Below are 16726 nucleotides of genomic sequence, written 5' to 3'. Positions count from 1 at the left end.
CCTTTCTACTCCTTTATACAATACCTAATAAACTGTTGTGAACAAGTGTTACCTGTCCTGTAGTAGAGCCCTAGAAATGACTCCTTCTATTCAACTGAATTTGAAGTTAGTCATTTCATGTCTTTATTCATAGATTGTAAACATTTACATTTCTTCCTAAATAATATATTTTCTATCCTAACCATAAATATTATGGTTTATAATAAACATATAAATAAACAATAAAACATCCATTCCTGGGCTACATGATGGCAATTGCTGACAGACTTCAGATCACCAAAATACTACAAACCTGATAGATAATAATAGGTTCATGGTAGAAAACGTAGTTGGTCGGGTTGGTTAGCTAAAGTGGAGGTCACCAATGAATATACAGAGCACATCTACAATGACTGAACTCTAAATAATCCTTTTAAAGTCTAAATCTTCAACAGGTACATGGGCACTGCTGGGTACACAGGTGAGGCTGCGGGTGTTTTTGATTGGTTGTTTTGCCCTGGACCAGAGAAACCTCTGGTTGGTATGGAGAGGGTCCCTGTAGGAAATCAAGATGGGCCCCAGGACATGTACCCCTCAGATCTCAGCTCTCAGCTCCAGGACACTCCAAGCGTCTCCAACATCTGCTGGTGAGAACTGGTGCTTTCTATGCCCACTGCCTAAGGATAGTCTCTTGTCCATGGAGAGGAAGAACCTGGGTAGCTGGGGATGCACTGCCTGCACTGAGGTACTGTGCCCAGACTTAGCTCAAGGAATACATCTCTGTGACACGTTTGCCCTTGAAGCTGGAGCAGGTCTTCTCCTTAAGGCTCTGAGAACTTGGGGACTCCTGATAGAACAGGGCATGGATGCAATTTGGGGTCCCTCCTAGATTAGGTTGCCCACTCCACTGCTGCAAATATCACAAGTCGTAAAACCATGAAAACTTGGGTCATAGCATCTGCTCCCATTGCTCCCAGGAAGATGGACAGATACAGGACATGGCCACACTGAAGCCAGGCATTTCCTAGCATGTAGATGTCACATCACCAGCCTCACAGGAAGGTGAGCTGCCCTCCACAGGTGGCTGGCTTAATGTGGGCACCACCCTCTCTGAAGATAGAAATAGGGTATTCATTTACCACAACTTCTGAGTAGCTGATCCCTCCTCATCTCACTGAGGGTCAGGACATAGAATCAATTAGACATTGTGCTGACCTGAGCTGGCCTTGGCAGCTTAGAATAAGTCAGAAGGTATCTTCCATCTTAGAGTCTGCCATGGGGTCTCATTCACTCTTTCAGTCTATCCTTCTGCACAGCACTGTTGGATCCTTCCATGGCCAGATGTCTCCCCAGTCCTGGAAATCCTGCAGGGAAGTGGCAGGTTCCTGCTGCAGGGGGACACAGAGCTGCAGAGACAGAGTTAACACCTGAGAGTGTGGCTCACAGAGCTTCATCATGGAATGAGCAGAGGAGATGCAGGGAATAAGGAAGATACCATGAATATCCTCTCACCCTAGAGTATGGTTTTCTTTATTCCAAACATTCTTTCCCTGGACTTCTCTTTTTGTCCTACAGAGGCACCACCTGTCACTGCACATCACACTTGACTGACTCCAGCCTCTGCAGTGTCCCTACTTCCTCCCTCAGAACTCTCCTCCCTCTGTACTCTGGCTTCATTCTCTAGGGTGATGATTAGGTTTCTTTCCAGTTTTGAGGGGAAATCTGAACTTTACTTAATTATGTACCTATCATCCACTATTTGTGTTTTCTTGAGAAGGAACTCCCCTTTTGGGAACACTCACAGGCTCAGACTTCCTTCTAGATGAGTATCAGAGTTCAGTTAGTTTCAGTAGAACCGTCTTCTCTGAAGGAACAGGTGTAAATCCCTGCTCAACTGTATTTACTCTCATCACCTAGACACTGAATAATGTTGCAAACCCTAGACACACAACCAGGTTAGAAAATGACCTGACCACCATCCACATTGGAGACTTAAAAGTGAAGATGTCTCTGTTTGCTGATGGCATGATTTTATTTACGGAAATCCTAGAGGATATCATGGTAAGTGAAGTAAACCAGGCTCAGAATCACAAGGGCATCATCTTTTCTCTCATACATGGAAGGTAGATCCAAAGACAAACATCAACACAAAACAAGCATCATCATATTCGATCTCAGATGTAGAACATGTTTGTAACAGTGGAATTACTTTATGCAACTCAGGGAATGAGGGATAGGAAAAGAGAATGATAGAGCCTCAATAATATTGCATAATATAAGATGTGAAGGTAGAAGATATAAGGGTGTGTATGGAAAGCTGTTGAAAAATGGAGGGTGGTAGGTAAAGGGGTAAGGGATAGTAATGGAAGGGGTTGACTGGACGAAAGTAAAACACACCCACAGTGAGTGTACATTGAGACTCCCCTTTGATCATCAAGTTAAATATTGATTATGAAAAAATGCCTATAAAACAGGCACAGTTTGTGTGGGGTACTATTGGAATGGGGAAGGTGAATGAAGTGATTAAGGTGACGGTATCTGGTATATGCACTTCATATACTATTATGAAACAAAACTAAGAAACCTCTTTCAATTGCTTTATATGGGGCAGCGAGGGGCTTGAGGGGGAGAGACTATGGGATAATGTAACCAATTTACAATATAAATCTAATCCGAATTGTCACTATGAATCCCACCCCATATTATGAATATTTCCCAGCAAACTTTTTTTTAAAAAAAGAAAAGAAAATGACCTGATAGCAATCCACATCAGAGATGAAGAACTAAGGTTGTCTCTGCAGAGGACATGATCATAAACCCTAACAGTTCCATCAACCCATTCAAAATTGCCTCTTGAAATGCCTGGGCATCAACCTAGCCAATGAAGAGAAAGACCTCAACAGTGAAGACTACACAGCAATGAAAAAGAAGTTGAAAACACTAGAAGAGGGAGACAAGCCCCATGCTCATGGATTGGCAGAATTCATGTTGCAAGCATAGCTTAAAATAGCCATATTACTGAAAGCTTTATGAGTCTACAGACTCAATGCAATCTCAAAGAAAGTTCCCAAGTCATTTTTCATAGTAATAGAGAAAAAAAAAATCCTGATGTCATTATGGAAACACAAGAAAACTTGAATAGTCAAAGGACTTCTGAGCAAAAAGACCAATGCTGGGGGGGAGGTACAAATAATGTATACACATGTAAGTAAATGCAAAAGTGATTACAAATAAAATTGAAAAGAGAAATGTTGGATGCATCAGAATACCTATCTTCAAATTATATTCAGAGCCACAGTAACACAAATAGCATAGGACTGGCACAAAACAAAACACAATTGAAAGAGAAGAGAAAACCCTTGATTAAACCCACACATCCAGAGCGAAGGAAACTCATTCTTGCAAAAATAAATATATGTTAATGAATTTTTTATAATCTTCGACTTATAAATGAACTCAGTTGAGTCACATGATACAAAGTCAGTACAAATATCAGTTTCCTTTCTACACATCCACAGCAAAGTCTCCAAATGAAAACAGGATGACAATTTATTTACAATTGCAACAGAAAACATAACACATAGGAGCAATTTATGCAAGGAGTGACAGATGTGTACACTGAAAACCATGAAATAAACTGAACATGATACAAATGAATGGATAGCAATTGACAAGATAAATTGATACTCTATTTTTTCAGTGGTACTGAGGTGAGAATATAGGGTTTCTCACTTACAAAGTAGGTGCTCTAGGCTTGAGCCAAACCTCCATCTCTTTTTGCTCTGGCTGTTGTGGAGATAGAATGCCCAGCTTGGACAACATCCTCCTATTTACACTTTCTACTTTTGCTGGGATAACAGGCATGTACCACCAAGCCTAGATTTTTTTGTAATATGGGGTCTCATATATTTCAATCTGGCCTGGAATGTTGATCATCCTTATCTCACCTTCATGTGCAGCTGTGATGACAGGCATACACCACTGATCCTAGCTATTGGTTAAGATTGGGTCTCACTATTTACCCAGGCTGGCCTCAAGCAGAGATGCCATCTGCAAATTCAATATAGTACCCATGAAAATTCCAGTGGTGTTTTGTTCCACAGGAACAGAAATTCCAATCCAATATTTGCAAGAAATCACAAAAGACCCATAGTAGCCACGAACAATTGAGAAAAGACAAAAAACTGGGGTTGTCCCACTACTTGATTTCAAAATCTACTACAAGTCAACAATAGGGAAAACCACATGTAACTGGTATAAAATCAGACTTACAGTCACTGGAGCAAAATAGAGAACCCAGAATAAATCCAAGCAGTTATGGTCAATTGGTTTGTGTTGAAATCTCCAAGATCACACAGTAGAGAACACAATTCTTCAATAAATGATGCTGGCAAAACTGGGTACTGATTTGCAGAAGGGTGAATATGGACATTATTGTATCCTCATACAACGCACGTTATCACAAGACAGAGTCAAGGGTTAAATGTAGGATGTGAAGCAGGAAAGCTCTTGGGGAAAGCACAGTGGACCCTGCATGACTTTGGTCTGGGGCCTCAAAGCACAGGTAGCAGAAGTAAAATAGACAAATGGGGTTGCGCCAAACTAAATAAACTTTGCAGATTAAGGAAAGCAACCAAGAGGAAAGAGACAGTCCATGGAGTGAGAGAAAAAAATTGTGAACCTTTATTTACAAAAGGATGAGTCCTCAAAATTCATAAAGAACTCAAACATCTCAAACAAGTAAAACTAGGAAAAGAACCTGAACAGACATTTCTCATGATGAGGCAATGGGCCAGGCCTCCATGGCTAAGCCTGTAATCCTAACTACTGGGAAGGCTGAGATCAGGAGGATCATGGTGTGAGCCCAGCCTGGGAAAAATGCTCATAAGACCCTGCCTTCAACAGAAAAAAAAGGGAATGATCATGCACACCTGACATCCCAGCTATTGTGGGAAGCTTAAAATAGAGAATCATGATCCAGACTGGCCTAGGGAAAAAGTAAGAACCTATCTAAAAAATAACCAGAGAAGAATGGGCTGGAGACATGGCTCAAGTGTAGAACACCTGTGTCACAAGCATCAAGCTCCAAGTTCAACTTAAACCTCAAAAATGAATAAATAAATAAGAGAAAAACCAGAAGACACACAAATGCCAATGGATACATGGGAAAAGTGCAGACAGAAAGATTTGCTTGATTAATTGATATGGAAAGTTTTTAGTCATTCTGATAGTTGTTGAAATATATTGATTGAGTTTTGAACAATAAAGGAACCATGCCTTAAATCCACAAAAAACAAAAATCCAGTGTGGTCCTCATGTGCTGTCTTTTGGATATAGGGACAAATCTTATTAGTGATACTGTTTATGGATTGACTTTGTTTAGGGACAACTTTCCAAGCTTTTAGGTTGTTTGCCAAGGTTATTATTATCAGGTTTTTTCATTGCCACTTGAAATGCATTTGAGTATATTTCCTCTTTCTCTATTGACAGGGAAAATTTCAGTTTGGGGTGTGTCCATACACATGCATACTTGCTTTATGTTTTATAAGTGGAGAAATATTACAAGAAATACCCAATGAAGCTCCCCAGAATGGTGTAAAGGTGAGAAAGGTTCTGATCAGCAAGTCAGTGTACAGCAGGTGCCACAGAACAAATTTGAAGTGTGTGTAGGATGGTGTTCCTGTAAGATTTCAATGAAGCTGGAAAGTTTTTATTCCCAGCCTTTTTGCTGTACTTTTACTGAGTTTAGATACTTTTAGACACATGAATACTTATCAGTGTGTTACAGTTGCTTTCAGTGTTCAAGACAGTGACACCTGCAAGGATTTTCAGCCCAGGAGCTGTAGACTACACCACGTGGCCCTGGTGAGCTGTGCCTTCTGGTTCGTGTAAGTAATTCCATGACCTTCACACAATGACAAAATAGACTAAAGTCACAGGTCTTTGAGTCATGGAAAACAATTCAAATATAGTACTTATTCTTATGTCCATTTTGTAAACTGTATGTTGAAAAATTTCCCTTTGTTGACATTTTCAATCTGCACATGAAATACTCATAACACTCTGCTCTTCATGTGAATATGTGCTCTCTCCTGTGTGGTTCTGTGTCGCTCATCTATGGAAATGTCACCTGCTCTCTTTTTCTTTCTAGGTGGCTAAGATTTACAAATGTTACTAGTATTTTGAGAATGAATTCTTTTGGGCATTATTTATATTTGTCCATTTTTGTGTTATTCTCATTAGTAACTATGCTTATCATATATTACTTCTTCCTTGTGCCTTCATTTGAAATACATTTTTATTTCACTGTTTATTTTCTCAATATTATAGTCTTTGGTTTACAAAGCTTTTTCTCCATTTTGGAGCTGGCATACTAGCATAATAAACCTTCCTTTCCTCCAACCACCTGGGTTTGAGTCTTATTCTCGCTGGTCAGTCATCCTGTCTGTAATGTTTTCTGCAACACTTTGGAGGCTGCAGTGAGATTAGACTACCACACCCCATTGGGTAGTGGATGCCCACTCCCTGGCCCTGTATCCTATGGAGGTTTCTGGAACTGGACAGTGCACACCCCGATGTGATTCCTGGTTCTCCTTCCAGATGACTGAAGGAAGCTTTGGAGTCAAGGACCAGCCCTTCAGACTAGTGGAATGAAATGGAGACCTGACCTGCAAACTATATCTGAACCAGGTAGGAACCCCACAGGTAGTCAGCATAGGAGCCAGAGTGAATTTATCCCCACAGTGAACCAGCTGAGCCCTGACGTGATTCCAGGGTGATATGTCCCCTTTCTCTGGGACTGATGTGATTCTGGTCATCTGGATTTAGGGACTGATGTGATTCTTGTCATCTTGGTTTAAGGCTACCCAGGATTTCAGGGGAAATAAATAGGGACTGATTATTTTAAACTCTGAGTGAATGGTGTGTGAGTGAGAAGCTTGATTCACTGGCATTTCAAGCTCTAATTTGTGGCTCCATAGCTGGGCACCCTTAAGGTTCCCTGAAGGCTGTGGAGTCTGAGTGGGCTCCATCTGAGTCATGTTCATTGACATATGGTCTATGATGGGATTGGACTGGCATCCAATTGTAAATCACCCTTTTGGGCTGAGCCCACTCTGGCTAAGTCACATGGCTCCATTGTTTGAAGTTGTGGCCAGGCCAGCATCTGTGTACCCTCCCTGAGAGGCACCCCCCTCCTTTGTCTATCTTGTGACATCTGCAATTATAAGGCACATATAAATGAACATCCTGAAGGAGGATTGAGGCTCACCAGTAACTGAGCTCTTACAAAAGTTAACACATAAAGGATGGACTTGCACTGATACATAAGATCTGGTCTGACTTAAAAGAAAAGAAAGGTCACAGAAGGGTTATGAATGTGAAAAAAAAGGTAAAAAGAAAAAAAAAGTCTTTGACTGTTGCTGGTGGGAAAAACTGTTCCAGAAGGTTGGTGCTATAAGCTTGGTCTGTTATTGAGACAGCCATGAGATGCTTATGTTTCCCTTGCTAATGGCTGATCAGATTATACATCCATCCTGGAGTACCTGCATATTGGGGGACAGGGATGCTGCTGAGGCAAGGGCAAAACACAGAGCTCTAAAAAGAAGACAGCCAGGGGGTGGGGCTAGGGGGGAGGGAGCAGAAGCCAAGGTGGGAAAGCAAGGAGGAGGGAGAGGAGATGACAGATGTGGCCAAGCTGCTGCTCACTGCACCTCTGACATATTTACTATTTCCCTGATGGTGGAGCAGATTCATATTATGGACCTAGAGGGGAATCTAAAGGTAGTGTGCCCATCCAAGGTGGACTTGGCTTCACAAAGAGGTGTAGGATGTGTGAAGTGCTGAAGAGACCTGAGCCTTTTCCTGGGCTCCACATTCCTGTGTCTTAATCTCATGACATAATATCAAGTAGATCTTGAACAAACCCAAGTACTACCACACCAGGGCTCCCTCTTACCACCTAGTTTCATTCTTCAGCATCACTGTGCTCTGTGAGTTCAGATATTGAGGTCTGAGATCTGATCCCCAAGAGTTCAGAAATAATGGATCCCCCTAATCTGTTCTCTCTTCTGAGTCAAAAACAGGACCTTGTAAATTAATTTCCCTGGAGATGAGCTTCCACTGACTTACCACCAACATTCCAAGGTCCAAGGGTGAGGGGCTGGGGCTCAGGGATCCTGAATATCAGAAGCACAAAGTGGTAAAATATTGGGCTGCCTCCTGTGAACCCCACCCCAGCCAGTCCCTCTTAATTTCATCATGCACTAGTCTTCTTACTAACCATCATAAAATAAGAAACATGTGAAATGTAACACACTCACACATCCCCCCCCCAAAAGTCTATGCACATACACATTCTAAAGGGTGGTGATGTCAATGGTTCATGAAAAAATATTGCTTATTGAGTTCCCTCAAAAATAAAGATAGATCTACCATAGGATCTGGTGATATCATTCTAGGGAGTACATCCAAGGAATGTGCTCAGGATATGATAGAGTCACTTGCACACCCATGAATATGGCAATAGTGTTCACAGTATCCAAGGTTTGGAAACAGCCCAGATGCTCCACAAGTGATGAATGGGTTAAGAAAATGTGGTACATATACACAATGGAGTTTTATTCAGTCCTAAAAATAATGAAATCATGTTTTTTGTAGGGAAATGAATGGAACTAGAGAACATCACGCTAAAGGAAGTAAGTCTCACTCAAAAAGTCATAGGTGACATGCTTTCCCTCATGTGTGGAAGTTAGAATTATAAGAGAAATGTAATCAGATAAGTAAACGATCATGCATCTCTCTCTCTATCAATTTATCTCTCTATAGTTGGAGAAGAAAATTGTGTCAGTAAATCTGTAGGGGGGGACTATGGGAATTGGGAAATGGAATGAAAATGTTAGAGAATGAAAAATATTGAAACAATCCATATACATATGAATATATTATGCTTATTGTAAGTTGTTGAATATTAGGGGAGGATGGTGATAGAGAAAGAGGAAGTAAGGGGGGTGTAATTTGATTAAAGATCGATATATAAAGGCCTGAAGTAAAAGGTGAAACACTCTCTGACAATCAGTATACACTTAAAGAATAAATGAAGGGCAGGGAAATAGGTGATTTCCAGGAATGGGTACTAGTGGGAGGGGGTGGGCATTAGGAAAGAATGAATGAGGGTGAATACAGTGGATGTTTTTGTATGCACATATGAAAATAGAAGAAAGAAACCTTTTGAAGTTACTCTGTGAAGCTGGGAGGAGGGAAGAGGGAGAATGATGGAGGGGGTAAATCTAAGATACATTATAAGTACATACGTAATATCACAATGTATCCCCTCATACAACTACTACTGATAATAAATTTTTAAAAAGAAAGAAGCCATATTTATAATTTCACAAGTATAAATCTACATAGCCACCAATAACAAACATGTAAAAACATACCAGTTGAGCAACATTAATATGGATGGATATTTGAAAATATTAAAGTAATGTAAACTAAATATATGATTTGTGCAATTATGTGAACCTATATGCAATATACAGATATACACTTTATAGTGTATGTACATATAATTATATATACATATTAAAGGCAAGAATAGTAAATCTGTACTTTAGAAATTAAGCAGTGAAATTCCATCTTATTGAGGTTGATATAAACTTTACCAGTAAATTAAAAGACATTTATTACAGCTAGAAGGGAGAGAACCCTATGTCAAAATGAAGGAAAATTAATAGTCACAAACCCACAGCTTTTTCATGTATACTTAATCATTATTTACAAAGTGCAAAGTAATAAAAGAATTGACTTACAAATGATTCGAATAGGCTTACAGTTCAGAATATTTCCTCTGAACATAATTTTTATGAATAAAAGTGGAAACTATTTTTTGTTTTGCAGGGAACTGAGGTTGAACACAGGACTTTACACTTGCAAAACAAACACTCTATTGCTTCAGCCACACCTCCAGTCCATTTTGCTCTGTTTATTTTGGAAATTGGAGTCTCACAAACTGTTTGAGTGGGCTGGGTTCAAACTGTGATTCTTCCAATCTCAGCCTCTGATGTAGCTAGGATTACAGGTGTGAGCCACATGAGCTGGTGAAAAATACTTTTAAAGTCCAAAATAATCCTCAGTTTGAACTAGAATAAGAAGACTTGATATTAAGAGGAAGTTATTCCTCATAATTAATGTATAATGTGACCTAAACCTCTGTAAACAGAGTCACTTCCTTTTAAAGTAGATATCCATATATCTTGGTATACATTTTCACATGAAAAATTTGTTTTAAAAGTTTCCAAAAAATCGAACAAGTACAAGCAGAAAATTCATAGTAGGAATTAATTGAATTGCATGGACAAGCTGTGTAGAGATCCCCAGTCACTATATTGAGCATGTGCATGTCCCCTCCTTAGTCTCAGGTGTGGACATAATATGCAGGTCCCCAGGTGAGTTCAGGAGGGGCCATGCCAGCCATACCCAAACCTGGGATGCATGTCTCTAATTGGGAGAGTCTGATGTGGTCTCCAGCCTCACTCACAATCAGACCCACCATGGGCTGAGCAGCCTTTTGACCTGCTCTGTGAGGACTCCAGGACAAGGCAGGTGTGGGTAAGGGGCTGTGTCCTCATAAATGAGAAATAAGAGCTTCCAGGGAAGTGTCCCTGTGTCCTGCCCTCAACTTGCCTAGCTGTTCCTCCCCCCATCAGCCTCAACATCTCTCCTGTTTACTAGTCAGGTCTGGAAACCTCATCCTGCTAGCCCATCCAGTTCTGCCTCCTTTCCCCACTCATCCACTAGGACAGGTGCTGTGAACTCAATACAGAGCTGTGTGCCATGGCGGCTCTCATGAAAAAATATGAATGATTTGAAATTTGGAATGAGACAAGGCTGTCCACTCCCACCACTTTTAATGAAGATCATAATGGAAGCTAGATATGGTGGTGCACACCTGTATTCCTAGCATTCAGGAGGCAGAGGCTGGGCCATTGCAAGTTCAAGGCCAGCCAGGGAACATAGTGAGACTGTCTCAAACACCAAGAACTGGGAGTTAAACTCAGCAGGATGGCACATGCCTGGAATGCAAAAGATTCTGGTTCAATCCTTAGCACCAAAAAAGTGAAAGAATTAAAAGAAAATGATGGATGCTGTATCCAAAGCATCTGAACTGGAAAGGAAGAATCAAATTGTCCTGGGTGCAGGATCATTTTTGTGTTCCTTCCTTGCACAGTGTCACTGTCACTATGGCACATGGGACAGGTCCACTGCATAATAGTGTCCTAGAGGTTGCCCTGGAAGTCCTTCTCTTCCTGGAAGTCACAGTCAAGTTAAGCACTGCAAGCAGCTTAAAGGTCAGGGTCAGGCCTCTCTTTACACCTGGAGAAACTGAGGTCCACATGGGGGAGGGGTTTATCCAAGTCAGTGACTCCAGAGGAGGCTGCACTAATCCCATAGCCCAGCCTCTGACCCCCTGCACCTCAATTCCCAACAGAGGCCTTTCTTACCTGTCTGGAGTCCCGATTATATAGGAATGAGGGGCTAATCCTCACTGCTTATGGGGGTGGATAGGCATTAAGGGGCTGGGCACCATGCTCCTCACCTACGCCTTTCTACTTTTCCTTCAGGCTGGGCCTCAACGTCTCGCTCTGTCTTAGCTCCACCCTCGTCTTACTCCAGCCTCTGAGCCCCTGTAGCTCATGGGTCCCAACACACTTCTCAGTATGACCAACAGCACACTGGACACAAACAGAGCTGGCACAGGAGGAGGACTTGCGTGTTCTGATATGTCTCCAGGCAGCCTGGGGAATCAGAACACTCTCTGAACAGAGACCTCTAAGACTCACCAACTGTTGACATGGGCCCTGAATATGGCGTTGTTGGTATCCCAGAGGTTCTTGTGAATAATAAGAAGAGAACTGTGAGTGGCTGAGGCTGCTCTTGAGGACCCCATTTGTGCTCCTTCTGCTATATTTACCTTGTGGCTAGTTCAAAGAACTCCCACTGCCCAATGGCACTTTAGGTTCCAATGAAGGAGATGGGGTCACATGCCTGGGAAGGCCCTGCTATTCTATTCCTCTCTGTGGAATGCTCCCCTCTGTGTGCATCACTCCCAATAAAGTTCAGAACTCTCATAGGGGCAGGGCCATGATTGATCCTCTGAGCTCAGAGTAAACAGACTGAGGGGCCTCACCTGAGACTAAAAGCTTCAGAGGGTCACTGGGATGTGATGACAGGTTTGGGGATGAGCTATGAGAAACTTAACACGTGTAGTGTCCTCTAAGATCACAGCAGTCATGGAGAATTTTGCCTGCTGCTGCTGAGTGCAGGACTTTGGGAGGTGGGCAGATTGGCTGATCCCTCCTTGGTCAGAAGGAAAGTGTCCATTTGGCAGTAGGGTCACATTCTCTTTTAGGGACACTATGAGGCCAGGTTGCACTGAGAAGGAGGGTCTGCCCTGGAGAGAAGATGAGGGGAGAGGGGCTGCCCAATTTGCCCTCTTCTGAGATCCACAGAGCATGTCTCTGAGGATGTACATCTTTCTGTTTCTCTTTTCTTTGACTCTTCCTCTCCCCATCTCTACCCAGTTTCTATGTCCCCTTCCTGATGCCCACAGACCTCATCCTGGCCATCACATCTGTGTTCTGCCAGTTCACCCTGTGCAGAGCATGGTCTCTGAATGAAACTGCTGGACTGTTAATCTGTGATTAAGATATCCAGGGGGGTCATTGGAGGGTGACTACTCAGAGGACAGACTGTGTGTACCATAGCATCTATATGGGTCACTGACAGGGTCCAGGGAGAAGTCAGCCTGAGAGAGCCCTGCCTAGGGCTGCTGGCCATGATGCTTGGTGAAATCATGCCTTCACCCTTCTTGGACAGAAAATCTTTCATAGTCTAAAGCAGAGTGACATTGGAGGGTCAGATATCTCCAGGAGTGAAGATAGGGAAGCCTTTATTCATGAGGGATGGCTCTCTAGACATCCATTGGGTGAAGACAGGTCAGGGCTAAAGAGTGGATCCTGTCACACTGTCTCTCAAGTCTGGATCTTTGACTCAGGGTGACACCGCTTCCATACCACTGGGAACAGGGCTCATAGAAAAGTGTTAAGGATTCAAAAGTAATTGTCTGAAAATTAAGCTACCTCACATAAGACCACAAGCTCCAGGGGATCGCTGGGTGCTGACCACACCTGAGGTTGGTTTCTGTAATGGCCAAAGCATCTGAACATCCACCTGCTCAGGGCCCACAGGGAGTAGGGCCTGTAATTGCCCAGTGAGATGTCTCTGAGAGTCCTGGGTCCAGGAGATCTTGGGTTCTCCTTCCTTAGTCAGAATGAACCTGGCAAATCCCAGAAGTGAGCCACACTGGAGGGTCACTGTCTCTACTGAGATAACCACAAGGCTGGGCAGGGCTGAGAGATTGGGTTTGCTGTAAGCTCCTAGGAAAGAAGGGGGCAGTGTGTCAAATTGGCTCAAACCTCCAATATTGACCCAGGGCTGGGCTGTGAGAGGGGCACTGGGGTGTGGTGAACACCAGGCTCCTGGCAGATAAATGAGATAATAATGGTGATGTCCGTGACTTCTGGTTCCTTCCACCTGGCTTTATCTTCTCTTTTGCCCCCAAATAATCATCATATATTTTCAGTATTTTCATTGTAAATCACTAAATGACATGCATGAAAATCACTAACTTTCAGAATTTATTTTTTACATATCATTTTCTCTCTAAAGTCCAGAAACCAATAAAGACAGTTACCTGCAATACATGGGTGTGTAGGGTGATACATATGGTCTCTGATGTGCCACTGTGTATAGCCATAACTTGGAAACACTTAGTATATGTATTCCAAAGTACTCAGTAAAATGGTAAAATATGAAAAATATACACCTTAAGACAAATATAAACAAAAATAAACAAGAGCTTATATCAAGTTGACAATACAAACACGAGTTGGAGCAAAAGTGAACACACATAACATATGAGGACCTGGGGTTTTAATCATAGGACATCATCATACCATAAAAGGTGATAAAACTGTGTAATTTCACATCAGGAGTAGAAACATCTTGGTGAATTCACTCTTTGCATCATCCCTGAAAATTAAGGGTCCCATAAAGAACACAATCCCATTGGCCATGAGCACAGAGACACCACCTCATTCTCTAGACTTTGTTCAAGGAATCAAGGACTCTCATTAGGGACACAGGAGAAGCTGGGTTGCATTTTAACCTAGAAAACAAGACAGTACTCAAACAGGACTCCTTTGTCCTGAGAAGAGGGACAGGGACAAAAGAGAATCCACCTCCTTGCCACTGCCTCACACAGAACACATGGGAAGTATGGACACCATCCTCCATTCACCAGGGTGTGCTGTCCTCTGGACACTGCATGTGACCGAGTCATCCACAGGCTCAAGCCAGGTCCTATAGCCAAATGATGATGAGTGACAGACAATGGGACCTATGACTTGTCACTGCCTCATGGATACAACTCAATGACCTGGATCCAAGGAAGTTGTTGGGACTCCAGAGGCGCTGGGGTTGTCTCTGCCCAGCACACATCACCCTTTGTTTCCTGTTTCACTTGTGGGTACTCCCATCCCTCCTCTCATAGCTTCAAACTTCAGCATCTGGGATCCTGGAAGGGGTCAGGGATGGATGAAGTTGGATGACTCTGTGTTTCCATTTCTGACATAGCCAGGAAGAATTCTGCTCTCCTTTCTCTCAGTGATCCTCCTCTATCACAATATCTGTGGGTCCCTTGGGGCTGTGTACTGACCATACAGTGAGGAGGACCCTAGAGTTTGTGGGCTTGGGGAGTCCATTTGCTCTCCCAGCCCCAGTGCTACCCCTCATGCCAGCATCCCATGGTGGTGACTTTCACTACTCCAGGATCTGCAGGTTTTTCCTGAGACCTTAGGTCCTATGACCATGAGATGTTCCCTCCCACATAGGGTTGGAGTGTAAGCTTCACAGACCCTAAGGATGCCGTGAAATTACCAGAGCGTCCATGTGCATGGGGACAAGGAGAGGGAGGACAGGGAGGACTCACAGAAGAATATCCTCCGTGCAATCTTCAAAGTTCGGCACAAGTGCCATTACATTGACATTTTGAAGTGCCCCATAAAGGAAATGTAATAAAAAAACACCACAAACCAAGATTTTGTCTTTTTTACAGAATGACTTTTTTTCAGAGTCATGAAAAGAGTCCTTCATCCAACTGTTTTTTCAAACAAAAATGTATTGATTTCAAGTCACTATATTTCAGGAGTCACCTCACAAAGGGCCTCTAATGAAAACTGAATGGTTTGAGGGTCCAGACACAGTATTAGAACATCATTTTGGACTTATGGTGAATTAGATTTTTCTTCATTTTTTCTGCCATATGACCTAGTTCCATGTTCTCAGTTGAAAAGATGGGATCTCATTAGTGCATGAGGAGAAATGTGGTGACTAAATTTAAAGCAAATGTTGGATGGATGTGGAACAAGCATGAGGTTCACAAAGATGAGGACACAACACTGGCATGTGGAATTTGATCTCACATCATGGAGGTGAGAGGGGAGGAAGGACAGTCAGCAAAGTCCCTGGCCAGGTGAAGGAAGGCACATTTTTTTTAATCAGGGAAAGAGCTCCCCTCACCAACACCAGCCATTGCTGCACCCAAACCATGTGTGCTACAAAGACATTCTCAGAACATACTTCCCAATTTTTACCCCAGACATTCTTCCAGTGCCTCCTGGGTTCCTCAGATTTCTTTCCAAATCTCCATCATCTGCATGGTGCACTGTTCTTTGCCTCCTTTTCTTTAGTTATACCTTGGGTCACTTCCAGGACCACCAGAACCATGTCAGCTCCACTCATGTGGATGGATTCTCTTGGGGTTGTGATGCTGTGAGTTGTGAACAAGGAGGACACAGATGCCAGGGCAAAAACCACTTCAGAATCCTTGACGTCCTCACAATTTCCTGCCTCACCTGGAGAAGATTGGCTCTCTGTGTTCAGCCTCATAACTAAGATTTGCCATAGTGTGTGATAAGTGGGTGGTCTCTGCTGCTCCTGAGAACCAAAGAAGAGAAGTAGGATGCTTGAGGCCTGAATAGACTGAGCATTTCCTCTGGTCTCCACATCCCTATGTCTGATCCTCATGACATAACATCATGTAGATCCTGAATGAACCATTTCCCTGCTGTTGCAGGGCTCAGTCTGCGATATTCCTTGGATTTTTTACTATCATATGAATATAGTTTAATATACTGTATGGTAAGCTTTTGAATATTAGGGGAACATGGTAATGGAGGACAAGTAAGTAACAGGAAGGAGTTTAATTTTTTTAAAGCAAGATATATGCAGGCTTGAAGTACCAATGTGAACCCCCCTGGACTATCAATATACACTTAATTCATGAAAGGCAGGAAGGAAATTTAGGTCTTTTCTAGGGTTGGACACAGTGGGAGCACAGGTGGGCATAAGGAAAGGTTGAATGAGGATGAATGTGGTGGATATATTTTGTATCCATATATGAAAATAGAAGAATGAAAACTGTTGAAAGTGTTCTAAGGAGGATGGAGGGGAGGAAGAAGGATTATGTTGGGGGAGGTAAATCTAACTAAGATATATTATAAGCACATATGCAACTATCACAATGTATCACCCTGTACAACAATTACATGCTAATAAAAATTTTGTTTTTTATTCGTTTATTCACATGTGCATAACGTTTGGGCCATTTCTCCCCCTAACCCCC

General features: G+C 42.4%; 1 protein-coding gene across 1 annotated transcript in view; it reads right to left on the bottom strand.

Annotated features, from left to right (window-relative positions):
* Nucleotides 1-15828, bottom strand: part of LOC141410450 (leukocyte immunoglobulin-like receptor subfamily A member 5) — a 71693-nt gene extending 55865 nt beyond the window's left edge. Inside the window, exons 1-2 of the mRNA XM_074057372.1 lie at nt 15798-15828; nt 13170-13418 (exon numbers count right to left, since the gene is read on the bottom strand). Of these exons, the coding sequence (XP_073913473.1) occupies nt 13170-13418; nt 15798-15828 (280 nt within the window). The remainder of the gene's footprint in view (nt 1-13169; nt 13419-15797) is intronic.
* Between the last annotated feature and the right edge of the window lie 898 nt (nt 15829-16726).

The sequence above is a fragment of the Castor canadensis genome, chromosome 16 (genome assembly GCF_047511655.1).
Source record: "Castor canadensis chromosome 16, mCasCan1.hap1v2, whole genome shotgun sequence".
Taxonomy (NCBI): domain Eukaryota; kingdom Metazoa; phylum Chordata; class Mammalia; order Rodentia; family Castoridae; genus Castor; species Castor canadensis.
This window is presented reverse-complemented; position numbering and strand designations above follow the sequence as displayed.